The 27,568-nt window shown below is 39.0% G+C and overlaps 1 protein-coding gene across 5 annotated transcripts; it reads left to right on the forward strand.

Annotated features, from left to right (window-relative positions):
• The first annotated feature begins 1,762 nt into the window (after positions 1–1,762).
• On the forward strand, positions 1,763–26,973 carry fbxw2 (F-box and WD repeat domain containing 2). Of its 5 annotated transcripts, none has more exons than XM_060913370.1 (8): positions 1,763–2,190; positions 4,279–4,342; positions 5,538–6,047; positions 7,712–7,906; positions 10,271–10,404; positions 23,375–23,461; positions 23,773–23,966; positions 25,307–26,973. In XM_060913370.1, the coding sequence occupies exons 3-8, from the start codon at positions 5,558–5,560 to the stop codon at positions 25,596–25,598; spliced, it is 1,392 nt and encodes a 463-aa protein (XP_060769353.1). In that variant the 5' UTR covers positions 1,763–2,190; positions 4,279–4,342; positions 5,538–5,557; the 3' UTR covers positions 25,599–26,973. The 5 variants fall into 5 exon arrangements, with proteins under 5 accessions (XP_060769353.1, XP_060769352.1, XP_060769356.1 ...); XM_060913371.1 differs by lacking the exon at positions 4,279–4,342 and having other exon boundaries at positions 1,768–1,857; positions 2,141–2,190; XM_060913369.1 differs by lacking the exon at positions 4,279–4,342.
• The last annotated feature ends 595 nt before the right edge of the window (positions 26,974–27,568 follow it).

Here is a 27,568-nt window from a genome sequence, read left to right on the forward strand (position 1 = left end):
TAATTGCGTGATGTAGATGGGGTATTTTCCGAATTTTCTTGGGGATTACTCCCTGGATCCATTACACTCGCGCAAGGTAAACAATCCTGAAGCCGTCCAATATGGCGGAGTAAACATGGACGGGTCACGTGACTGCACATCCTCTATAGCTCATGAAAATCAGAAATCCTGTATCTCAAATTATTAGAATACTCCCTAAGATCAATTAAAAAAAAAGGATTTACAATACAGAAATGTCCAACTTCTGAAAAGTATATTCATTTATACACTCAATACTTGGTTGGGGCTCCTTTACCATGAATTACTGTATCAATGCGGTGTGGCATGGAGGTGATCAGTCTGTGGCACTGCTGAGGTGTTATTGAAGCCCAGGTTGCTTTGATAGTGGCCTTCAGCGTATCTGTATTTTTGGGTCGGGTGTTTCTCATCTTCCTCTTGACAATACCCCATAGATTCTCTATGGGGTTCAGGTCAGGCAAGTTGGCTGGCCAGTCAAACACAGTAATATCATGGTCAGCAAACCATTTGGTAGTAGTTTTGGCACTGTGGGTAGGTGCTAAGTCCTGCTGGAAAAGGAAATCAGCATCTCCAAAAAGCTCGTCAGCAGATGGAAGCATGAAGTGCTCTAAAATCTCCTGGTAGATGGCTGTGTTGACTTTGGACTTGATAAAATACAGTGGACCAACATCAGCAGATGACATAGCACCCCAAATCATCACAGACTGTGGAAACTTCACACTGGGCTTCAAACACCTTGGATTCTGTGCCTCTCCACTCTTCCTCCAGACTCTAGAACCGTGATTTCCAAATTAAATGCAAAATGTACTTTCATCTGAAAAGAGGACTTTGGACCACTGAGCAACAGTCCATTTCTTTCTCTCCTTAGCCCAGATAAGGCACTTCTGACATTGTCTCTGGCTCAGGAGTAGCTTGATATTAGGAATGCGAAAGTTGTATCCCCTTTCTTGAAGATGTCAGTTCATGGTGGGTCTTGATACACTGACACCAGCCTCAGTCCACTCCTTGTGAAGCTCTCCCAAGTTCTTGAATCAACTTTTCTTGACAATCCTCTCAAGACTGCGGCCATCCCTGTTGCTTGTGCACCTTTTCCAGCCACCCTTTTCAGCAATGACCTTTTGTGGCTTACCCTCCTTGTGGAGGGCATCAGTGATCATCTTCTGGACAACAGTCAAGTCAGCAGTCTTTCCCATGATTGTGGTTGCGTGTACTGAACTAGACCGAGAGATACACTGCGTTCATACTGTTTTATTCAAACTCGAAATGAAATATTCTAATATTTTGAGATGGATTTTTTTATGTTTTTGTACTGTATGCCATACTGATTAAAATTAAAATAGAAAAATGCTTGAAATATTTTAGTTTATGTGTAATGAGTCTATAATATATAACATTTTCACTTTCTTAAATAACTGATGGAAAATATTGAACTTTTTCACAATATTCTTATTTTTTGAGATGCACTAGTGTATGACAAGAGCCCCCATGGGGGCCTCCAAGTATGGAGATACTGCCAAGTGAAGGAAATGGTTATTTTCATTTTTAAGAACAACTGGCTTTAGAATGAAATGACAAGAATAGAGGGAAAACCTGTAGATGGCAGTAATGCAACACTGTAGATGCCAGCTGCCGTAAAACCCAAAAAGATGAAGTAGCCCAGCGTCAATTTGAATAACGAGCCAATCACAGTGCAAGAGTCCGAGTGTGTCGGAATACGGGTGTTAAAACAAGGCTTGAACTCTAAACTTCCTTCCGTTCGTGTACAACCTACTCTGAGGCTGCTAGTGCACTCTTTACTCATATATTAGCAGGGTAGAACTTACTGTTGCGGAGTGGGCGGTATGTTTTATTGTTATGCTAATGAGAGGACTCGATTTTAACGTGTTTATCTAATTTAGCAGGTCTTATTCGTTTTTAGTTCTGTTAATACTGACCATTGTAGTTGTGATAAGCTGTCATGCTAGCCAAATACATAACGGTTATAGCTAGCTAGCTAGTAAGCAATGCTAGGTTCATATCAGAAACACAGCATTAGTCATTTAGTAGGGAAGTATCAGGATTTATTTTTTTTTTTTTAATATAGACTCGATCTGGCTAACTTGTTAAAGTGTTTTTCTACTAGCTGGTTACGTAACTAGCATCCTCGCTAACAATTGGATTCTCCTGGAAATGGTAAGTCGCTCGCTAGTTAGCTGGCTAGCTATTGGGTATTTTGTTTTTTTCTCGGTTAGTAATTATGTTTTCCCATAGAGCTAGTTAACTAGTAAGAAATTTCTCAGTATTACACACTGACGAGGTTTTACGAGATATGTATTAGGTTGTTATATAAATCTTGTTTACGGTTTATTCTTTAAACATCTGGTAGTAAACCTTGAGTTAGCTTTCCTGTGTGGCTAACAACTTGTTTGTAAACAGCTAACTTGTTTTTAATAACTACCGCAAATATTAACTAAAACCGAATCAGCGGCATTCTTTAACGTGTTAACTAACGCCTGTTCGTTTAAGTCATACGAGCAATAACACACCTGACAGGCCACACTTGCTTACTATCCAGTATTAGTGTTGATAGGTTTTCCGGTGGGAATAATTTGTATGGTTAAGCACCTGGTTTGTTGCTGTTTGGTTGTGTATAGTGATTTTAGTGTCACGCTCAGGTGATTTGTTACTGAATAATTTGGAGAGATTTTGGGGTATCTAATGGGGTGGAGATCACTAGACACCTCATTATTTGGTTTAGTTTCAGGATGCCACCGAGCAGCTATACTTGCTTGTGTATCTAAACTTTCAAACTGCCTACATAATATATTTTTTTTTCTGCTTTCAAAAAACATCCATCATGAACAGCACAATACCTTATGTATTCATGTTGACTTATTTGAACACAATAGCAACTAGAGCGGCGGCTACAATTATCGACACCTTAACGATCTTTTGGCCATTGCAAAAGTAGAAAAGACTTTCAATACGTAAATTGTGCATGAATAATTACTCAAACTTCCACTGGGGGGGAAAAAAGTTGATTCCCGATTACTTAGTTTATCAGATTACGTGACCCCTTTGTCCACAGTTATCGACACCTTTGTTTGTAAATAAATGAACTGATAATGTTTAACTTGTTAAATCTTTTTGTTCCATTTTAAGTATTTTCATCGATTACATTTTGTTAATCATTTGTTGTTGTTGTTGTTGTTTGTATTAATTTGTAGTTTACCAATAAATGTCAACAGGCAATTGACATTGTAACCGCATGAAAATCCAGGTCAAAGGTTGCATGTCATTCCTCAAACCAAAACTTATATTTTTACATCTAAACATATAAAATGTTTTTACTGATATTGTAATATGTGGTAGATATTTACAACAAACTGCAAAAAAAAAATCTGAATGTCAAGCATGTAATTTTTTTATACGCTAAGAAATTTTAATTCTGGTCTAATTTTACTTATTGCAATAGGATTCCATTCTGTTATGAATCAGAAAACAAAATTATAAATCACAGCACTTGTTTTTTTTAAAAGTACTTCATCTACTTCAACAATGTTACACAAAGATCGATACATAACAGTTGTAAATGTCACTTAATTCTACAGGGTGTCGATAATGGTGGGCATCGGTGAAAGTGATCACTATGATCAACACCTCATGTGACTTAGATACAAAATGGTGACTGTCAAATGAAAGAGTAAGAAAGGTAGGTAGGTTTCAACAAGGATGTCATAAAATATCAGTGAATTTTTGATAAGTAAAAACATGTCCATGATCTTTCCACCATGCTTACCTGTGATGATAAGGTCTGGGTTTTCCTCAAATTTCTGATCGTCCCCCCCAAAAAAAAAATTCCATCTCAGGTAACGAGCCATGTCATCAGACGACAAGATCAAAGGGTGGTGGTGGGGGTCTTCTGGTTGATTAATTAACCAATAATAACTGTTGTAACTGAAACTCACCTTTGTAAAATTTTAGTTTTTTATTGGTAAATCTGAAATGGTGTCTAATTATGGACTGTTGATAATTGTAGTCACTGCTCTAATGGAAGTATCCCAATGAGCAGGTTACATGTTGCAAAACATTACAGTACATGCCACCTTTGTTTCATTTTAACCAAAATCCTCTTGCACTAGATTTCCACAGAACAATGTGGGACAGTATGGTACAGTCACAAATCCACGATGTCACAGTTTTTTTTTTTTTTTTTTTTTTAAATGACCTAACCATAATCAAGTACCTGTGCTGAATGTGTTTACTCTTCCAAACAAACAGGGCTGGAGCTTGAAGCAGTGCAGATTATTGGAGTTTACTGTCTCCTGATCAATAATTTCTTCATGTGAGGAAGCTCAGCAACAGTATTGCACACATTTTAATGTTTAAAAATCTGTTTTTTATAATTTCATATTAAAGATGATTACAAATTGCCAGCAACTGGACATCCTCCATCAGCAAACTGGGACTGTTATGCAATGAAAACCAGATATTCAGTAGGAGTGTATTTCAGGATTGCGGTTTGGTGCTGTGTCGCACTGCACTTTTCTATGGGCAATTCACTGTAGATGTTTCGAAATGTGTTTACAACATACAGCTGTGATGCTCCCATTTTAACAGGTGTTTTATACTACACAAGCAGCTTTAGAGGTGCATAAATATCAAGCCTATGTGTTATGATATCCTTTTTTTTGGGGGGGGGTGTTAGTTTTTTCACTGGCAGCGAACTCGCACCTTCTTATATGCTGTTAACTTTACAACATTATCTACAAAGATTGTGTAGCCTGTAGTTTCATAGAAAATGTTTGAACAGTAGTAATGCTCATGGATAATCAGAAAACAACACTGATTAGCTGTTTGTGCACTGTTTTCAGGAAAACTTGCGGTGTGTATAAAATGGATAGACGTGAATTTGGGGTTAGCACTATGAACAAGCAGAAGTCGGTGTGTTTTATAATTTAAAAAAACCCAATGAAATAAATTTAAAATAAATAAATGGGAATATTCTATTAGTGATGAATGGTCATTAGATTCATTTTGCACTGTTAGCGTAATGTTAACAGGGATGAATTTATTAGGGATAAAATTAGTTCATAAGTTTTAATGTCTTTATTTTTCTATAAAGCTGCTTTGCAACAATGTCTGTTAAAAGCGCTATACAAATAACTTGCATAAAAAAAAAAATCATGCCTAAGGAAATGCAGTCCAATTACTTGGTACTTTGATGTAGAATCTTTTTTTAAGGAGGAGTCATAATATTATAATGGATTAAACAGTCTAATCTTATAATCGATTTTGTTTTTATTTATTTATTTATTTATTTATTTATTTATTTTTACTTCTAGGAACTGATTAGATGTGTATCATTTCCTGTACTGCAGTGCCATGAATGGTTTATTCATAATCAGTTTGATAAGGAAGTATAAAATTGCCTGGAGTGTTCAAACATCAGACCGAGTGTGGTGTATTTTTGGGTGTAGTCAGTTAGTGATAATGCTAGCTTAACTTGATTTTGTTTAAACCATTGTTCCTATTTTCAGGTAGTCGCCCTCATGTGCCCATGGAGAAGGAGGCCTTCGAGGGATGGCTGGAGTCGGTCTCCACCTCCTTCTTGGCATTGAATGACCAGCAACGCAATCAGCTGCTGGACCACCTGATCTCTCTGAGTGGTGCTGTTCAACTCCGGCACCTTTCCAATGGACTGGAGACACTGCTGAAGCGTGACTTCCTGCGCCTCCTACCCTTGGAGCTAGCCTTCTACCTGCTGCGCTGGCTTGACCCTCAGACGCTGCTCACTTGCTGCCTGGTGTGCAAGCAATGGAACAAAGTCGTCAACGCCTGCACAGAAGTGTGGCAGGGTGTGTGCAGAGACCTGGGCTGGCGAATCGATGACTCCATCCAGGATGCTGGTCACTGGAAACGTGTCTACCTTAAAGCCAAGCATCGCATGAAACAGTTGCGAGAGGAGGATGCATTTGAGACAAGCTCCTTAATTGGACACAGCGCTCGGGTGTATGCCTTGTACTACAAGGATGGCCTCCTATGCACAGGTATGGAGTTTTACAATCTAGGAATGGGGTCTTGCTTCTCTTTTATGGATTTAAGGAAAAACTATATGACTTGACAGCTTGCAATAGTAAGTATGTAATGAATCTTTAACTTGAAATATTTCAGAAACAAATCCTCCAAATTTATCCCAAAAGTAATTGACCAACTAAGACATGCTTTCACTGTTTGCGTAGTCGTGTGCTACATGGCTAATGTAGCTAAGAACTAATTGAACACATTTAGCAAGCAGAATCTGCAACAAACTGCTTTCAGTGCCGGTTCAGGTGTCAGGTTCAGGAATCGTGGCTAAGGCGCCGTACCATAAATCCGGGGACCCGGGTTCGATTCCGACCCGAGGTCATTTCCCCAATCCCTCCCCGTCTCTCTCTCTCCCGCTCATTTCCTGTTTCTACACTGTCCTATCCAATAAAGGTGAAAAAAACCCAAAAAAGAATTATACCTCCCTTCATCTGAGTATCTCCACTCATCCCTCAAGAATTGCCTTTATGAATGCATTTTCCTCAAGAACATTCAATCTGATTGGCCAGTGGAAGAGGGGGTTGGATGAGCAGTGGCTCATTATCATTTAAAGGAACAGGTTCTCAAATAAGCTGTTTTGACCAGAGCTATTTAGACAGGGTGAGAAGGGAGTTGTGGTGCTTTATCCTTGTGGTATTTTGACCAAACCATGTCTCAGACATTTCATTAAAATCTCAGGGAACTGTCAGCTTGTGGAAAAGGGTTTAATATGTCGCCTTTTAAATTTTTTGTATTACACTGCAGGGTAGTTACAACTTTTGAAGTTTGAGTTTTAATCTACATCAGAGCAAATGCTACTCCTGTAGGGCTACAGGTAGAAAAATTGAGATTTCAAAAATTGAAAACTTGGGACATGATGCTCTCTTCTCCCCCCCCAAATTAATATTTGAACATTCGATGTGACTTGGTGCAGTTGATCCTTTAAAGTGCATATCCTGGACCAATTTCGTTTTATATGAAAGTATGTCCCTTTACACACTCATCCAGAAGGGTAATTTTGCACAAGGCCATCAGTCTATAGCAGAAAAAAATTAAATAACGAAACGCGTCTGGAAAAATCCCAAGGGAGTCTGGAGCCAGATTTGTGACGTCACCTGTGGAACCACCAGCAGGCTGCGAAAGCTTGCACGGTTTCAGTACACAGCCTGTGTAGATCAAGTTTAGCAGCTAGCGATTTTGCATTTGAAATATGGAATTGTCACCTGAGCGTAATGTTACTTCACCTTTAGATGCTGAATATAATGAGATGTCAGAATTGGGGCTTCATCTGTTTGGGATTTGATGATGATTCAAGTAGTGAAGACGACGGAGACAACACCAGGGATGTAAATAATATGGTCATTTTCTCATAAACAAACCAGCGCTGACGTAGGATTCAGAGGGAGGCGTCCCGCATATCAGTGTTTGCCGGGAAATCCAAATGCCAAGTTTTTTCAGAGGCGGATGAATTCGCCTCAAATGGCTTGATTTCAAATGAATTTTTCTGGTATTGCGCAAGCTAAAAAAATTGCACAAAATGCAAAATGGATATTTGACCAAAGTTTAATATAAAATAGAAGAATTATATTGAGCTTGGCCCTGAATTTACCTGTGATATGCACTTTAATGCTTTATACTTGTCCTTTAGGCTCTGATGACCTGTCAGCCAAACTGTGGGATGTTCGCACTGGTCAGTGTATCTACGGCATCCAGACACACACCTGTGCTACTGTAAAGTTTGATGAGCAAAAACTAGTGACTGGGTCTTTTGATAACACCATTGCATGCTGGGAGTGGAGTACAGGCGCCAAAATCCAGCAGTTCCGTGGACACACTGGTGCAGGTTTGTGTCCCGCAGAGATATTGCAGTGTCTGGTGTTCTACACCAGAAATGATGAATTAAGAGTTATGGCCCCCCATCTGTCCAAATAGAAGTGAGTTCCTTAAGGTTATGGCATGTAACGTGTATTTTGTATTGTGTATTATCAGGCTGCCCTGCAATGACCTGGCGACTTGTCCAGGGTGTACTCCGCCTCTCACCCATAGTCAGCTTGGATAGGCTCCAGTTTGCCTGCGACCCTGTAGAACAGGATAAGCAGCTACAGATAATGGATGGATGGATATTATCAGGCTGACTATCATAATGTCTCTGATTATTAAACCTAAATGTTTGCCACTGAACTTACTTAAATTCAATTAATTAATAAATGTGTTATTTAAATTACAAAATTTATTTTTTAAAAAGTATTTAAAAGTAGACTGCCTTTCAGGTTTTTTGAGTGTAGGACACAAAGAATTTTCTCTGACACCCAATTATTTTTTGTTTAGTGGACTGAAAGCTACTGAATTGGAATCACAGACTTCCAATTTTATTAGTTTTTTTTTTTAATAGAACGATTAAAAGTAGACGGCCTTTCAGTTTCATAAAACCGGTGAAATTTAGTTCCCTCTAAAATGTGGTCAATGTGATGTACGCTTATTTCTGTAATATCTTTAAAAAAAAAAAGGCCATTCTGTTGCTGGGAAGTTAATTAATTTGAGGGGATTCCCTAGCAAATAATGTGCATGAAATCACTCGCTTCGTGCAGTCAAGCAGACGGGGAAGTCCGGTGTGTACATGTGCAAGTTTACTTTTCGGCGGTGTCTGTGTCTTCTCTTGGGTTTTATGGCAGCTGGCATCCAGTGTTTCATTACTGCCATCTACAGGTTTACCTTGACCGTGCACTGACGGTTACATCATTCTGGCGCTAAACAAACAGCTGATTGCACCGAGGTGCTTGCTGACCGCTGATATTTTATTAGTTTGGTATTGCGTTTCCTTTCCTTTGCAACATAACGTCTTCTCACTTTCCATTACTGTAGTCAGTCTTCCACGTTTCATTCGCGTCCTCCATTATTCTCTCCTATTTCAAATTTGTATTCCACAATGCCTTGCGTGAACGGGGAAAGCCCACCAAATGATGCATGACCTAGTCTCTTGGATTGTGTCATGGTGAAGCAAAAAATAATGGCGGAGAATTTAGGGCCACATGGCCCTAAATTCATTAATTGTTCTATTTATAGTAATAAGAACTATAATAAAATTGGAGGTCTGTGATTCGAATTCAATAGCTTTCGGTCTATGAAACAAAAATAAGTGGGTGTCAAAGAATATTTTACATTTATTTATTGATCTAAATCTGAAAGCCAGTCTACCTTTAATGAATTTATGGCCACATGGCCCCAAATTCTCTGCTATTTTTTTTCCTGTTTCACCATGACCCAATTCAAGATACTATGTCATGCATCATGTGGTGTGCTTTCCTCATTCGCACAAGGCATTGTGGGATACAAATTTGAAAGCAAGAAGAAAAAAAACATGTTGTGAAGGAAAGGAAATGTAGGACCAAGCTAATAAATATCGGTGGTCAGTGAACACCTCTGTGTGATCAGCTATTTGTTTAATGACAGAATGATGCAACTGTTGGTGCATGGTCAAGGTAAACCTGCGCATGTGCACACGGACTTCCTCTGTCTGCTTGACTGCGAAGCGAGCGATTTCATGCACATTATTTGCTAGGGAATCCCCTCAAATTAAATAACTTCTCAGCCACGGAATGGCCTGATGTTTTGTGAGATATTACAGAAATAAACGTATATCTCGACCAAATTTCAGAGGGAACTAAATTTCATCGATTTATGAAATCGAAAGGCCGTCTAGCTTTAAAAACATGACAATTTAATTTCAATTTAATTTTTTTCTTCTGTTGCATTTATTATGAGCTTATGAAAATAAGGTGGCAAGCGCTCAACCTTGTTTTGAACAGTGTGTTGCATCAGAAAAACTGTTTGTTTGGTACAATGGTTAATGTTCTTACCCTCTCATTTGTAAATGCTATTTTGCATGCTGATCCCCCCCCCCCCCCCCCCCCCCAAAAAAAAAAAAAAAAACAACTCTTGGGCTAAAAATAGTTCATTTTGCTTTATATTAAGGCAGTGCACAGTGCTGCTACATGGATTTTGGTTTCTTTTTGTGGGGCAGTGTGGTGTTGTGTGGGGTGTTTTTAAACTGTTCTAGATGATCAAATGATCAGAATTTAAAAAAACAGGTAAACTGTGATAAAATAATTGCTGCCAAGTCTTTACTATATGACTGTGCAGTTGCTTGCACTGGATCATTAGAGTTTCTAAATGACGTGAGGTGTTTTTTCCTCTCTCCCCCTCTCAGTGTTCAGTGTAGACTACAATGATGAGCTGGACACCCTGGTCAGCGGTTCTGCAGACTATACTGTCAAAGTGTGGGCTTTGTCAGCTGGAGCATGTCTCAACACACTCACTGGGCACACCGAGTGGGTTACTAAGGTAAGTGTTATGTTTTTTTTTGAGAACATTTTCTGCCAACAAAATGCTTCTCTAGAACTGAATCAGTTCTATGCTTTCCAACCAAGTCAGTTTTTGAGCTGAGAAACAGGTTTGATTCTAGCACCAAGACCCTTCTGGTCCGGAGGCCTGATCATTGCTTATTATAGGTATAATGATGCAGTCCTCTCTTGATTCAATTAACGATATTGGCTTCTAGTGCTGACCGATTTAAATCCTATTTGCATCGTAAAAGACTACCTGGATTCTCACCATTTGGCCAATCAAATGAAGGCCCAGCTAGATGTCTGCTTCTCTCAGACTAATGCTGCTTTCACATGCTAGCAGTTTTGTCAACTTAAGAGACTTTGTTGCTTCATTGGGTGAGGTTTTTAGACCACCTTTTGTAGCTTTTAACTCAGAGCCCAGCGACAAATCTTGTGAATTTTTCATCATGTTAGTGACTGTCTTCAGTCTGATTTGGCTCCCCCTCTCCAGCTCGCATAACAGCCCCTGTTGCACCAGTTTAGAAAACGGATTCGGTCGACTTGCCATCAGTGTATAACACTTGACTGTGTTGCGTTTGCGACCAATTGCTGATTACCTTGGTCTCCCCACAACCATTCACTCATCACCACTGTTTGTCCCACCCTCTCACCTCTGTGAAAGAAAACATTTACTCACTTTTTAGTACTTATGTATTATCTCAAAAAAAAAGTTTAAAATGAAGGTTTTAAACTCTCTTTTGGGGATATTACATTTTAAGTACCAAAAACGAGTAAAAAACTTTCATTCATTGAAAATTTCATTCTCTTTTATTATACAGATGTGGACAAATTAGGACCCCACAATTTTCTCTGAAATAACTTGAAACTGACTAAAGTTAATGGTATTCATCACTGTTTTTATTCTATGTTTAACACAAATCAGACTTTGATTTTTATTCAGCTGAATATTTTACATAACTAATGACAAGGGCATGGACAAAAATAATGGTAAAGTTAATATTTTGTTGCATAACCTTTCACTGCTAACAAGTGATCTCTGTAACTCTCAATGAGACTCCTGCATCTGCCAACAGGTAGTTTGGCCCGCTCTTCCTAAGCAAACTGCTCTAGCTGTCTCAGGTTTGAAGGGTGCCTTCTCCACACTGCATGTTTCAGCTCTTTCCAGAGATGTTCAATAGGATTCAGATCAGGGCTACGTTTCAGAGTTGGAACGGTGTCTCTATCTTGAAAGCCCTAGGAGAAGTAGTGGATCCAAAAAACGGGTGAAACGGAATAATAATAATAAACTAGATTGCATTTCCTCTGCAGAAACTGCTGGAGTGTGCTTGCTCAAATGTTGCCAGCAACGGTAAAGGGTCAAGATATGAATGTGTTTTCGCGGTCTGAAATCCTTATTTTAAATTGCTTTGGTCAACAGCTCTCACTCCTTCTCTGGCTCAAAGTCTCTTTGTGGCAGGATAGCCCCAGCAGCGGAGAAGACGGAGGAGACCAAATAGTTTTCAACAAAAAGGCTTCATTTATTTATTTTTCTTTTCTCTCTTTTTTTTTTTTTTTTTTAACCAATGTGCAAATATTTACAGTGACAAGCATGCATGAAAAAATATACAAAAACTGTACAAAACGAAAATAAACAAGCATAAATAGCCAGGCTAAGTCCTCAGACCCTGAACTACTATCAAGAGCAACTTCAATTAACAAGACACGTTCACTTCACCGCCAACCCTCACATACTGAGGCTCTTGGGCCTAATATAGAGCATTGCTAACTGTAGCCCCACCCACTGGATAGCCCCACTGTCAAAAATAATCAATTAACTAAACAACATAATTATTACCAAATAATAAATCAAATAAGAAAACATAACACAAAAATACATACAATAACTGACATGCACAAATACCTTATTGAACCCTCCAAATGGCTTTTAAGTCATTACCCCTAAAACACCCCCATCACAATGGGCTGCCCCACAAAGAACCCGGGAAACCCCTTTATCCCCCCCCAGTGGAACAGTCCATCTGTTTCCCCAAACGAGACACGGAAGAACGTTTTGAATGCCTGGTGAGTGAATTGCTACCGGAGTTGTAGTAACAAAAGTTTTAACCAATAAATGAAGTTTTTAACAGCCAGTGTGAATTATTTTACTTTGAGACTAGACAAAGATTATACAGATGAAGATTGTAGCGACAGGACAGCAATGATTTTAAAAATGCCGGCAAATAGCTGCCTGCGCGCTATGTCAGCGTCACGGCTCAGCCCGTCACACTCGCATCATTTTGAAGGGAGATTTCACTGTGCTTCGCGCAGTGAAATCTCCTCTCCACCCTTTTGTTTTTCAATTTAATTCAGAGGTTTTACAGGGTTTAAAACATGGATTTTGGGTGTAAAATCGCAGTTTTAATTTTTTTTTTCTGCTGCTCCTGCTCCAACGTCTAGAGTGGGGGAGCTCCTTATGACGTCATCACTCCAAAGTTCTACCCATTCATTTCAATGGCATGGAATTTTGCCAAAAAACGGGAATACCGAACGAATGACAAGGGGTAGTGCAACCATTTTAACAAGCACACCATTCCAGATCGGGCCCTACGTTTCAGCGTTGGAATGGTGTCTCTATCTCGAAAGCCCTAGGAGGAGGAGTGGATCCAAAAAACGGGTGAAAACGAATAAAAATAAAACTTGAGAACAATAGTGTGCTTTTGCAAGCACACTAATTATAACTAAGTCTCTTCCCTGTTTCACAGTGGGTATGGTATTCTTTTCTTTGAAAGCTTCATTTTTATTAGCTCATCTGGCCATAGGCCAGGCCGGATGAGCTTATGCGATCATGCGTCATCCATCCGTCGTCGTCTGTCCACAATTTACAAAAATCACTAGTCCCCCTACAGGATTGATCGGATTTCGATCAAACTCACATACAATGTTCCCCAGGTGGGTGTGCATGAAAGCTGTTGAGATGGTGGCGCCACCTGTTATATTTACGATTTTATGGGCATCTGAAATTTTTAGATGACTCATCACATTAAATGCTTCCTAAACTGCTGGGACATTTTCACTGAAACTCACCCAAAAGACTCTAAAGACATATACCAACAAGAATTGTTCACCAGGTGGTGCCACCTACCATAGATGAGGCTACAGAGGGGTCACATGCAATTTCATGAAATTCGCTACTCCTCCTACAGGAGTGATCAGATTTTGATCAAACTCCTATGGAATGTTCCCGAGGTTGGTATGTATAAAAGTTGTCAAGGTGGTGGTGCTACCTGTCATATTTACGATTTTATGGGCGTTTTGAAAATTTTGGGTGACTCGTCACACCACTGTTCATAAACACACACTACTGTTCATAAACTGCTAGGATGTTTTCACTGAAACTCACCCAGAAGACTCTAAAGACATACTACAACAAGAATTGTTCACCAGGTGGTGCCACCTGCCATGGATGCAGCTAAACAGGGATCATATGCAATTTCACAAAAATCACTACTCCTCCCACAGGATTGATTGGATTTCAAACTCGCACTCAACAGTGGCCGGTATGAGCTACAGCTTCATTGTGGCTATGTTTCGTGATATATATATATATATATATATATATATATATATATATATATATATATATATATATATAAAAAATATTTTATTTTCTCCCTCTTCTTTTTGCTTCTGTGGACATGGAGCTGATGTGACTTACCACTAAGCTTGAGTTTTGTCTCATCTGTCCAAAGGGCATACTCCCAAAAGCATTGTGGTTTGTCGGTATGCATTTTAGCAAATTCAGTCTGGCTTTTAAAAAAATTAAATTAAATTTTTCTTTCACAATGGAGTCCTCCTGGGCCTTCTTCCATTGAGGCAACTGTTGCTCAAAAAGTGATGGATGGTGCAATTAGACATTGTACCTTGACCGTGAAGTTCAACTTCTATCTCTTTGGAAGTTGTCCTTGGCTCTTTCTACCATTGGCACTATCCTCCTGTTCAATCTGTGGTCAGTTTTCCTCTTGTGGCTGCGTCCAGAAAGTTGGCTACAATCTCATGAAACTTTAAACTTTCTTAATAATATTTGCAACTGTAGTCATAGCACCGTCAAGCTGCTTGGAGCTGGTCTTGGTCTTTGCCTTTAACGTGCTTGTCTATAATTTTTCTTTCTGATCGTCTCAAACATCTCTCGCCTTTGCTTTCTCTGGTCCATGTTCAATGTGGTGCACACGACGATACCAAACAGTAGACTGATCACTTTTCTCTATTTAAATAGACTGAAGGACTGATTACAAGATTTAACTTGTTGTACTAATTAAGTTTAAACAATTAGTTTGAAAGATCACTATAATCCAATTATTTCCAGGCTATTTTAAAATATCGTAGCAAAATAAACAATCTTTTTGCTTTACTCTGACATAGTGTCTTGCAAAACTATTCATCCCCCTTGGTGTTTGTCCTGTTTTTGTCGCATTACAAGCTGGAATTAAAATGGATTTTTGGGGGAGTTAGCACCATTTGATTTACATAACATGCCTACCACTTTAAAGGTGAAAATTGTTTTATTGTGACACAAACAAAGAATAATTAAGGGGGGGGACAACAACAACCCAGAAATCTGGAGTGTGCATAGGTATTCACCCCCCCAAAGTCAATACTTTAGAGCCACCTTTTGGTGCAATTACAGCTGCAAGTCTCTTGGGGTATGTCTCCTATTAGCTTAGCACATCTAGCCACTGGGATTTTTTTGCCCATTTGACTGGAGAATCTTCTTCCATGTGTTTTGGGGAGTCTGCCATATGCTGTTGGGCAAACTCCAGATGTGTTTTCTTAAGCAACGACGACTCCACCCCCCGGGCACTCTTCCATAAAGCCCTGCTCTGTGGATTGTACGGCTTAAAGTGGTCCTATAGACAGATCCTCCCATCTCTGCTGTGGATCTTTGCAGCTCCTCCAGTGTTATCTTTTGTGTCTTTGTTGCATCTCTGATTAATGCCCTCCTTGCCCGGTCTGAGTGTTTTGATGGGTGGCCTTCTCTTGTCAGGTTTGTGGTGGTGCCATATTCTTTCCATTTTGCTATAATGGATTTAATGGTGCACTGTGGTATATTCAAAGTTTGGGATATGTGTGTGTGTGTGTGCGCATTTTAAATAACCCAACCCTGATCTGTACTTCTCCACAACTTTGTCTCTGACCTGCTTGGAGTACTCCTTGGTTTTCATGTTGCTTGCTTAGTAGTGTTGCAGAGTCAGGGTCCTTCCAGAACAGGTTGATTTTATACAGACATCATGTGACTTTGATTGCACACAAGTGGATCTTTATCAACAATTATGTGACTTATTTAGGGATTTCATACAAAAGGGGGTGAATATCTATGCACACTCCAGATTTCTGTTTTTTCATCTTATTGTTTTGTCACAAAACAATTTGCACCTTTAAAGTGGTAGGCATGTTATGTAAATCAAATGATGCTAACCCTCCAAAAATCAATTTTAAATCCATTTTAATTCCATCTTATGCAACAAAATAGGACAAGCACCAAGGGGGATGAATACTTTTGCAAGACACTATACCAAAGTCATCCAAGTATATAAGAGGATTGCTTTTAATTTCATGACTTTTCAGGAGGAATAAAGCATCGTTTCACTGAGCTTTAAGGGTACCAACAAATTCGTCCACATCTGTATTCTAAGTGAACATCATCTTCCTTTTTCATGTACCCTTATTTTCCTCTTGATTTTAGTGACCCTCCTCTGTTTTAATTTTCTCCATCATACTATAGATCTCTGCACCTTGTTGGACAGAGTTGAGGACCTTGATTTATTATGGGGAATATTTAGTAATTTTAAATGGACATGTTTAATTTAGATTTCTTAAATTTGTTTTTCCCCTTTTTTTTCCCAAGAGATGGGGCTGTGTTTTTTTTTTTTTTTTTTTTTTTTTAAAGCAATATATTCAGAAGAAAATATTTGAAAGGAAGCAAGGAAACAATCTTTATACATAACTTTTGTATTTATAATGGTTCTGTTGAGGGGGATGCCCCAAATATAATGGTAGGGGAACCACTGATATTGAACAATTATCACAGATTTTCCTCATCGTGTAGACCTACTAGCATCACGGTTTTGATATGATTTCTCAAAGTATTTTGAGCAAAGTTTGTATCAAGAAAAATTATGACTGAAGTATTTCCCCCGAATCATAAACAATATACATTCTTATAAATTCTTCCAAAAAGTTTTGATGGAATAAATGTAGTGTTTGACCAGGGCATGTTGATCAACATAATGAGCTCTGTAGCAGAAATGGAGCTCCAAAGTCAGCAAAATATCTGGTGTTTGTTGAAAGCTTATGAAGACTTCTCTTTTAACAGCTATGACATCGCCATGTAACTGTATGACCTACAATGTGTGTCGGTCGTTACAATCCGGAGCTATCGGCTTCATAAGTGCAGATCTTGCGGACTCTCAATGAAAGAATGATCACATGAAAGGAATCTCTGTACACTTTAATTCTGGATTGCACAGATTAGGACCTCCTGGTGTTCAAACAGTGTAACTGCATTACACATGCAGTATAATTAACAGAACACTGACTTCCACAATGCATGGTCACATTTTGGTATCGTGATGTACAACCCCAATTCCAAACAAGTTGGGATGCTGTCTGAACTGTAAATAAAAACAATGTGATGCATGATTTGCAAATCATGGAAGCCCTATATTTTAATTGAAAATAACACAAAGACAACATACACTATATTGCCAAAAGTATTTGCTCACCTGCCTTGACTTGCATATGAGCTTAAGTGACATCCCATTCCTAATCCATAGGGTTCAATATGACGTCGGTCCACCCTTTGCAGCTAGAACAGCTTCAACTCTTCTGGGAAGGCTGTCCACAAGGTTTAGGAGTGTGTTTATGGGAATTTTTGACCATTCTTCCAGAAGCGCATTTGTGAGGTCTAGGGGTCGACCGATAATCGGCCTGGCCGATATATCGGGCTGATATTCTGCATTTTTAGGGTTATCGGTATCGGCCATAATTTCCGCCGATAACATGCCTTTTTGCAGCCATTTCGTTCCTAACGCGACTGTCACTGCACGTCCTTTCCTGCACTCGCCTCTCGGAGTTCAAGAACACGGTCCCGCCCACCACAACATCTGATTTGTTTGGCACAAGAGATATAGCCAATCAACACGCGTAGCTAACCGCTGTGAACTGTTTCAAGGCGGCCGTACGGGCACTCGGGCAGAAGCAGATCCCACTTCAAGGTAAGGACACGCTGCTTTTGCCTCAATAAGTCACAAACACACAAGTTGCAAAAGCACAACATCATTATATGTTTACATTCTTCATCTACTACTCGTTAAAATTGTCCATTTGCATCTGTGTAGCCAGGCAAACTTGGCTTACGGAAGGAAGCACTTGAATTAGCCTACAACCAACTAGTCTCGCTGAAACTACATGTAATGTTGTCCATAGTAAGCAGTCCCCAGCATAACGTAGGCTGCAGTCATTTTTAAATCCCCGTCTGGAAACGTTGTGAATGTGTCAGTAGTTCTCCTCGAACAGTAGAATGACAGCCATACAGAGAGGTGGTCAAGGGAAGACGAAATAAAACGTAGTGTTTGTGCTCTGTAGGCTAGCGCAAGCCTACTGGCTATTTGTTATGGTGATGAGTAAACTTCATGACGTGACTCGTGCTCAAAAAGTGCATTGCACTTGTATATGTTAGGTAACTTTTTATAAAGCGCTATTTGAACATTTAAACAAGCCAGGTGTGATATGGTGCTAGTAGGCTATGTAATACTGTAGGGAGTTTGTCAGGACGCTTGTTGTGGGCTCAGTAATTAATTGTGTCGTGGATGCACACTTGCTTGGATAAACGGTAATGAACGAAATACATCAATTAAACTCTTGACTTAAATGTTCTTATGCTACTTCACATTGCGCTGTAATGTACTCCACTAGTATTTATAATTCTTGCGCAAGTGATTCTCCTCGCTAGCGCTTCTGATTCGGAAAGCGATACACTCTTAAAGGAGCAGAGCCGCGGTAATTTATACAAAAAACAGAAACCGCCTCAGTGGACAACATGCAGAGCAACTGTGCTTCGTTCACTACAATATAATCCTAAATTGGGAATATTAGGCTTGGGCATTAAAAGCATTAGAATGTAGATGGTTACTTAAGTTGTTACATAATAGGGAGTGATGGCCTACTTTGTTTGATTTTACTTTTTAAAAAATGCTGCAGGCAGCTCCCTACACTTGATTGTTATTTAAAAACTACTTGAAGTTGGTAAGTCTTACTTAGTTCTTAGTGTAGAAGAATCCAGAGTGTATTTTCATTTATTTTCCACTGAAAATGGTGAGCTGTAATATAGTAGGGAGTGATTTTATTTTTTTTATTGGTGAATATTTATTTTATTTTATTTCTCATTTTGTTCTAACTAATGTTTGACTTTATTGTACAAATGCTGCTGGCATCTCCCTGCACAAAATTTCATGTTCAATTTTACAATTAAACATACATTTCATGGATATGAAGGTCTGTGTCAGTGTGTGCTATGTTTAATTTCATGTCAAGTTTATTTGTATAGCGCTTTTAACAATAAACATTGTCGCAAAGCAGCTTTACAATCTAACGAATCAGGCTGAAACGATAATTTCCATATTTATCTTAAAGGGAAAACTTTAGCTTTTCATCTCTATCCACTACGTGTGTGTGTTCACCATGGACGAGAATTCCGACTTTCCCAAAATACCCGTGTCAGGAAAAACAAGCAAAAGGAAAGAAAAAAACCCCCCTGAAAACCAGGTGAACGTTTTATTAAGAGTCAAACACCTGACTTTAAACTTCCAAGTGAGTTTTGATGAAATGAGTTTCCTTTTTAAGAGTAAGACGTTGGCACGTCAGTGCCATTCAAAGACCTTTTATTATGAGCGTTACAAATGGTTTAATTTTAAATTTGCGGTATATGTTTGCCTATTTTAGTCTGACCTTGGTCAGGAAGAGGTCACTGGACGGCACACGTTTATTCGCTCGCGCGTGTGTGTGGGGTTATGCTTTTTATTCTGCAGCGAGTCCGTGAGCTGTTGTGGCTTCCTGCAGGTCTGCCAGTGTCGAGGCAGGCGTTTGAGATTTATCGAAATTTCATGTGAATTATAATGTTTACATTTATCGGTTGCACATATCGGTTATCGGCATCCCAATTCCATAATAATCAGTATCGGCCCTGAAAAAAACATATCGGTCGATCCCTAGGGAGGTCACATGATGTTGGACGAGAAGGCCTGGCTCTCAGTCTCCACTCTAATTCATCCCAAAGGTGTTCTGTCGGGTTGAGGTCAGGACTCTGTGCAGGCCAGTCAAGTTCATCCACACCAGACTCTGTCATCCATGTCTTTATGGACCTTGCTTTGTGCACAGTCGTGTTGAAAGAGGAAGGGGCCAGCTCCAAACTGTAAAAACAGTCTGCATGCCTAGGTGCTTGATTTTATACACCTGTGGCCATGGAAGTGATTGGAACACCTGATTCCGATAATTTGGATGGGTGAGCAAATACTTTTGGCAATATAGTGTATCAAATGTTGAAACTGAGATGTGTTTTTATTTATTTAAAGTATATGCTTGTATGTTTTTAAAAAAAAAAAAATTGGGACCGAGCAACAAAAGACTGAAAGTTATGTAATGCTATTTAAAAACAAACAAACAGCAATTTGGTTAATTGGCAGCAGGTCAGTAACAGGATTGGTTTATATATATATATATATATATATATATATATATATATATATATATATATATATATATATATATAAATGCTTTAACGCAATAAAAAAAAAAATAGTGCCGTTAACGCAAATTCTAATTTGGCCCTGCGAGTCACCCGTAGTTCCTGTTGAGGCTTGTCGCGCGCTGCTTCAATAAGAGTACGTGTGAGTGATGGAGAAAGGCATAGACATATATATAAACATCCTCGCCGCCATATTGGATGGGGCAAAGTGGAGATTCTTCAACCGTCTCTGGTATAGCGTCTAGACAGTAGCCGAAAATAAAGATGCCTCATTCATGTGCTGCGTTTAACTGTACCAACAGGTTTACCGTTCAAACAAGATCACATGGGATTACCTTTCACAGGTGAGACTGGAAAAATACTTTTCAATACTGTTCCTTCAGTCTTCAGTTTCCCAGCTCATCTCCACCGGGTAGGTGTATAGTTATAAGCAGTGAGAATTAGATAATACAGTGCCACACTATGATGAACGTTTTTGAACGTATGATGAATGTTTTTATTTTTATTATCTGTTTTTATCTTCTTTTATGGCAAATACTTCTCTTCAAAAGAAACTAGTGAAGAGTAAAATAAAACATTTTTTTTATTTTCACAGTGATATGCACTTTTTATTTTTCATCCCTTGGTTTTCTCATCTAATATGGAAGTTATGGATGTCAGTGGCTGTGACAAGACGTGTTATGCTCTGCAATAAAAAAAAAAAACATTGGTACAAAGCAAGCCCATTCACTTTTTTTATGCTGGTAAGAGAATTACAATGGTTTTTCATGTGACAAAAATGTGCGATTAATCGCGAGTTAAGTATGACAGTCGCGGCATTAATCGCGATTAAATATTTTAATCGCTTGACAGCACTAAAACATATATATATATATATATATATATATATATATATATATATATATATATATATATATATATATATATAAAAGAATCCTGCTGCCAATTAACCAAATTAGTGTGGGTGGTTTTGTTTGTTTATTTTTTAAATTAAAAAAAAAAAAGCATTACACACATTTTTGTTGCCCCGTCCCAAATTCTTTTGAAACTTGTTGCTGACATAAAATTCAAAATGAGCATGTGTTTTTCAAAACAAATTTTCAGTTTTAATGTTTGTTGTCTTTGTACTATTTTTAATGAAATGTAGGATTTTCATGATTTGCAAGTCTTCACATTTCTGTTTTTATCCCCCACTGGCTGAAAGGCCCGAAGGGGGATTTATGTTGTGGCGATGTCTGTCCGTCCTGGGAAGGGTGCTCACCTTCTGAAATCAACTCCTCTCACAATTTGTGGAGGAATTTTATGAAACTTGATGAGGCATTGTTTTATGTCTGTAGTACACATTGTCTCATCTCATTATCTCTAGCCGCTTTATCCTGTTCTACAGGGTCGCAGGCAAGCTGGAGCCTATCCCAGCTGACTACGGGCGAAAGGCAGGGTACACCCTGGACAAGTCGCCAGGTCATCACAGGGCTGACACAGACAACCATTCACATTCACACCTATGGTCAATTTAGAGTCACCAGTTAACCTAACCTGCATGTCTTTGGACTGTGGGGGAAACCGGAGCGCCCGGAGGAAGCCCACGCGGACACGGGGAGAACATGCAGACTCCGCACAGAAAAGCCCTCGTCAGCCGCTGGGCTCGAACCCAGGACCTTCTTGCTGTGAGGCGACAGCGCTAACCACTACACCACCGTGCCGCCATAGTACACATTGTAATTTTGTTAAATTTGGTCACATTTTACTAGAGCTACAGCCCTTGATTAACAAAATTATAATTTGACAATTTCATGAGTGTTTTCTTGCTGAAATCAACTCCTCTCACAATTTTTGGAGGAATTTCACGAAACTTGGTAAAAGGTATTATGTCAGTCGTACGCAGATTATTTTGTTCAATTCAGTCGCATTTTACCAGAGTTGTGGCCCTTGATTAACCACCTTGTACTTTTCACAATTTGATGAAAGTTTGCTTGCCTTCTGACATCAACTCCTCTCACAATTTGTGGAGGAATTTCACCAAACTTGGCAAAAGGCTTTCTTATATGACCGTTATATGCATATTGAAATTGTTTAATTTGGGCAAATTTTACCAGAGTTATGCCCTTGAATATTAACAAACTTGTACTTTTGGCAATTTCATCAAGGTTTGCTTGACTTCTGAAATCAACTTCCCTCTCAATTTTTATCCCCTGCTGGCCAAAAGGCCCGAAGGGGGATTGTGTCGTGGCAGTGTCCGTCTGTCCATCCCAGGAAGGGTACTCACCTTCTGAAATCAACTCCTCTCAATTTTTGGAGGAATTTCACAAAACTTGACAGGATGCTTTATGTCCGTGATATGCATATTGCAATTTTGTTCAATTCAGTCGCATTTTACCAGAGTTATGGCATAGTTGCCAGCGGGGGATATTGCATTCTCAGAGCACTTTGTTTGTTTTGTTTGTTTTACAGTGTCCTAACTTGTTTGGAATTGGGGTTGCATAATAATGTATTGTTACACTCTTATTGTATACATATCAGATCACAGTACTTGACATTTTCACAGTGCACAGTATGCATCACGGTATTTGTTTGGTATGTGTCAACAAACTAGTGCTGCAGCTTTTTTTTTTTTTTTTTAAACCCCTGCAATTTGTAATTGTTCATCTCTAAAAACCACTGGAAAAAGTGTGATCATGTCAAGTTCAGGTGGCTGTTACTCTGTGAGTAATGTTTTCAGTGTTTTTACTTACTTCATTATCTTATTTGAGTCTGTGTAGCTTGTAGTGCAGAGGATGTTTCATAGCAGCTTGTCTACACATTTTCTATATGCTTGCTAAGATCCAAAGTTCTCCATGTGGTGTGTGTGTGGTTTTTTCCTCCCCCCCCCCCCCCCCCCCACCACCATTTTGTGTAAACTCTGCAGAATGTTTGTGAGAGATAATCCCAGGAGATCAGTAGTTTCTGAAAGACAATCCAGCCTTTTCTAATACCAACATTCATGCCACAGTCACAGAGCTCATACTTTCTTCATTCTGATGTTTGTGAACGGTAACAGATCTCTATCTGCATGATTTTTGGATTGAACTGGTCACATGATCGGCTGATTTACATAACTGCATGAATGTGGGGTTGTACAGGTGTTCCTCATAAAGTGGATGGCGAGGGTATATCTGTGATATGAACATTTTCATTCTCCCTGATTTAGGTACTACTTCAGAAAAGCCAAGTGGAGTCCATGATGCACAGTCCTGGTGACTACATCTTGCTGAGTGCAGATAAATATGAAATCAAGGTAATATTAAGATCATTTTAAATTTGAAATGTTTGGGATTGAAGTTCACTCATGGAAATGAAGTCAGACTTTGTCATTTGCACAGCTAACTGATAATCTACAAGTACTGGATATTAGGAGAGAACGTCTCAAATTATACAACGTCCAGGGTTAAAAAAAAAAAGGGGGGAGGATGCACAGAAATAGATGAGGTACACAAAATCTTCATAAATATGGGTGGGTAGGGTACATACTAAACATGCATGGTACTACATACACTGAATACAATGTGGATATGTAAGTATTGTAACATGACCTTACTGAGGGCATAGGCCATCTCTCTCTACTCAAAACAGGTGTGGCCTATAGGGCGAGAGATCAACTGTAAGTGCTTAAAGACTCTGTCCGTGTCTGAGGATCGCAGTGTGTGTCTACAGCCCCGTCTACAGTTTGATGGCCGCTACATTGTCTGCAGTTCAGACCTTGGTGTCTACCAGTGGGACTTTGCCAGCTTTGATGTGCTAAGGTAAAACTTTATTGCCAATAACACAAATTGAATTCATTTGAGTTCCCCATGAAACAGAAAATAGGAGAGCACTGACTTGAAGCTTGAAATGCATAATTTTGTGCTTAATATAGTGCATACTGAAAATGGTCCCCTCCTGTGAGTATGTTTAACTGTTCATGGGCAAAAGTCCTCCTTAGGTAAGGAAGATAAGAGGCGTTCCATAAACTTGATTTCCCTGTCTCTGTCTAAATGTTACCTCTTTTCAACCAGTAGGGAATGGGTTCCGTTTTTGTCTGTGTACCAAATTTTGAAATGTTCTGAGCATCTTGATCAAAAATAAATTGGTTCGGAACCTGAAAAGTTGGTTCCAAGCTGGAACCAAAATATAGCCGTTTTTTCCAGCGTGGACTGTGACATAATTACTGGGCATGTCATTAGTTTGGTGAGGAAGCAGAGTGCAGCAATGGAGAACAGAAAAGGATATATCTTCAGAAAAAATGGACCAAAAACAAATATCTGGAATAACAGAAGAAAAGCTCTTGCTACATTACGTCACATGGCATTTAGCAGGCATTCTTATCCAGAGCGACGTACAATGAGTGCAAAAGTCACTACTGTTTACTCCTGTTGTGCATTGAGCAATGCCCTCTGTTCATGATGCATCCTTGATTATAACGGTTCTGTGGTGGATTTCCCAAAAGCCTCTTAACGCAAAGAACATTTTAACTAGGACAGGGAGCGTTCATTGTCCTGCTTGCTCTACCTTTTAACAATGATCTTTGTGTTGCAATGCTTTTGGGAAACTCGGCACTGCTCAAAACTGGTGAAAACATGGGCTGATTCGCTAGCTGGCACCAAAGTTCAAAGAATCCTAGACAAAACTAGTTCAAGATCCTGTTCCTTGTTGGCTGAAAAAGGGTACAAGTACATTACCTATTGACGAGTAATGTTGCACAGTCTGATTGTATGACTGGGGTAAAATTTTATGAAATTATGTAATTTTTTTCCTCTGGATGGAATTATGGGATAAAGTATGTAGCAACCCCTGTACTATATGTTGAACTACATTAATGTTCTAGGGTTGAAGTGTGCCAAAAGTGAATATATAAATTGAAATACAGCCAAATAACTTTTTCTATGCACATAGATGTTTGCATGTTGTGCACATAAGTGTAATGGGCTGAAGTCATGAAGCTCCATCTGGTCAAAAGTTTGTTTTGCTTGACTTATAAACAGCCTTTGCCTTTGCTTACTTGTGGCAATCCATTAATCTGTCTTGCCACCCAGGTGCAGTTTATCTAGAATTTGTCGCTGTAATCTTTTCCAGTGTGTAAAATTATCCTTCATGTCTCTCACAGAGTTATCAAACCACAGCAAGACCCATCCAGTCCCTCCCTTCTCAGCTTTGGTGAGGTGTTTGCTTTACTGTTTGACAACCATCACTTGTATGTAATGGACCTGAGGACTGAAGCCATCACAGGGCGCTGGCCATTGCCAGCCTACCGCAAATCCAAAAGAGGCTCCAGCTTCCTGCCAGGCATCACCTCATGGCTCAATGGCTTTGATGGCAAAAATGATGCAGGCCTGGTGTTTGCCACCAGCATGCCGGACCATAGCATTCATCTGGTTCTGTGGAAGGAGAATGGCTAAAGAGAGAAATGAGCATGCTCCAGCTTTATTTGACAACAGGGATGTTAAACAAAAAAAGGGTGCTCTTGATTTTTCAAAAACCTGCAGCTTAGATATCGCATGGACCAAAGTCTGTCCATCTTTATTTCCTCTTCTCAGTTTCTGCTGTTTGCTTTTAGGTTTAAAAACAAACTGGCTCTTTCTTTTGGTCAAGTAAAAAGCGTTCTTGCACATTCTTACATGTAATTTGTGCAGTGTGTGGATATAATATGGGTAGCAGGTAACCTTAAAGAAGTTCACTGGCTGGAACCTCTTTTTGTTCTGATCATTACATAAAAGTGAAAGCAACTGTAAATCAAGCACTTAACTGAACAGTAACATCCTGCTACAGCACAATCATCCAAATTCATGAAAACCATGAAATTTTATAAAATACTTTGTGAACTTTTTTTTTTATAAACCCAAGGTATTTAGTTGATGGATCCTAAATTTGTGTTCAGAATACAGAATAAGATGATTGATTTAATTTCTTGAGTTCCTTTTCAGAAGTAAGAATTTTGCAGAGTGCTACACTCATGCACTCTGGCATGTCATACATGTGGTATACACTTTCTTGTGTAATACACTGCAGACTGTATGTTTTGGTTTGTATGACAGCCATTAGGTTTTATTAATATTGGCCCTTCAACTTTCACTTGAAATTAGTCATGTGCCTTTTTCCTTTACTTAAATGCCTGCAGTTGTGTTGTGAAAGATCTTGAAATTCATTAGTACAATCCTTATTGGAACAAATGCCAGTATGAAGTGTGTGTGTATGATATATATATCATTTTTTTGTTTAGTTTTATTATTTTTAACCCAGTACAAACACCCCAGTATCTACTCTTGCTGTTCTAAAAAGGTTAATTCACTTCAAAATGCTTCATATGAATCTGTGAATGTTAATTTTTTTTAACTTAATTTTTAAAGAGTAATCAACTTCACTAGAAGGTTAATATTATTTTAAACACAATTCTGCAGGACTCATAGATGTACAGAAGTCTCACTCTTAACTTGCATCAAAGTACATGGAAAAACTTTCCTCTAAAACATTTCTATCTTTTTAGTAGCTGTTCTTGAGTCAGGCTTAATAGTTGGTTTCAGTAGTGCTAGTCTTCTTAGAACATCAGAGGAAACTTTTTTTTTTTTTGGCGCTTTTAGGGCATTACCAGTGGAACCTCGGCTATAACCGCCACATTGCATGGCTTGTCACGTCACTTCTTTAAAATATAGACCTCACTGTAACATTCACTCATGCCACTGTAGACCCATAATGCCATCAATTCACAATTGGCAAATTTCTGGTTTGTTGTGTATATAATATACTGTTTTGAATAAATAAAAATAGCTAAGAGAAGATGGTGCTTTTTCCCCCCCCCCTTCCTGCAATGAGTGCTCAATATGCAGTAGGTAAAAGTTTTTTTTTTATATTCTGACCTTCTACCGTGATTAGCTATGTTCAAAATTATACGCTTATGTACCACTTTATACAACTGTGTAGTGCCTTCACGATGGGGAGAAAAATTAAGTCACATAAGTGTGAAGCAATGGCCAATTTACATGGTGCAGATGAGTCCTGTCATGCCCAGTACAATAACAAGAAAGGGATTTGGATAATGCACAAAATTGTCATGGCTGCTGATGACTGCAATAGAGAAATTGGCTCTACTTCAAAAATGTAACTGTTACTGAACTCAAGATGAAAAAATATGCTAGTTAATATTGGGTGCTGAATCTGACATACCATTCACAGTGCCTTGCAAAAGTATTCGCCCTCCCTTGGTAGCTCATCTGGCTGCAGGCCAGGCCCGATGAACTTATGCAGTCATGCGTCGTTGTCGTTGGTCCACAATTTATAAAAATTGCTACTCCTTCTACAGGATTGACCAGATTTCGATCAAACTCGCATACGATGTTCCCCAGGTGGATGTGCATAAAACTTGTGAAGCTGG

Source organism: Neoarius graeffei, chromosome 28, assembly GCF_027579695.1.
Source record: "Neoarius graeffei isolate fNeoGra1 chromosome 28, fNeoGra1.pri, whole genome shotgun sequence".
Lineage (NCBI taxonomy): Eukaryota > Metazoa > Chordata > Actinopteri > Siluriformes > Ariidae > Neoarius > Neoarius graeffei.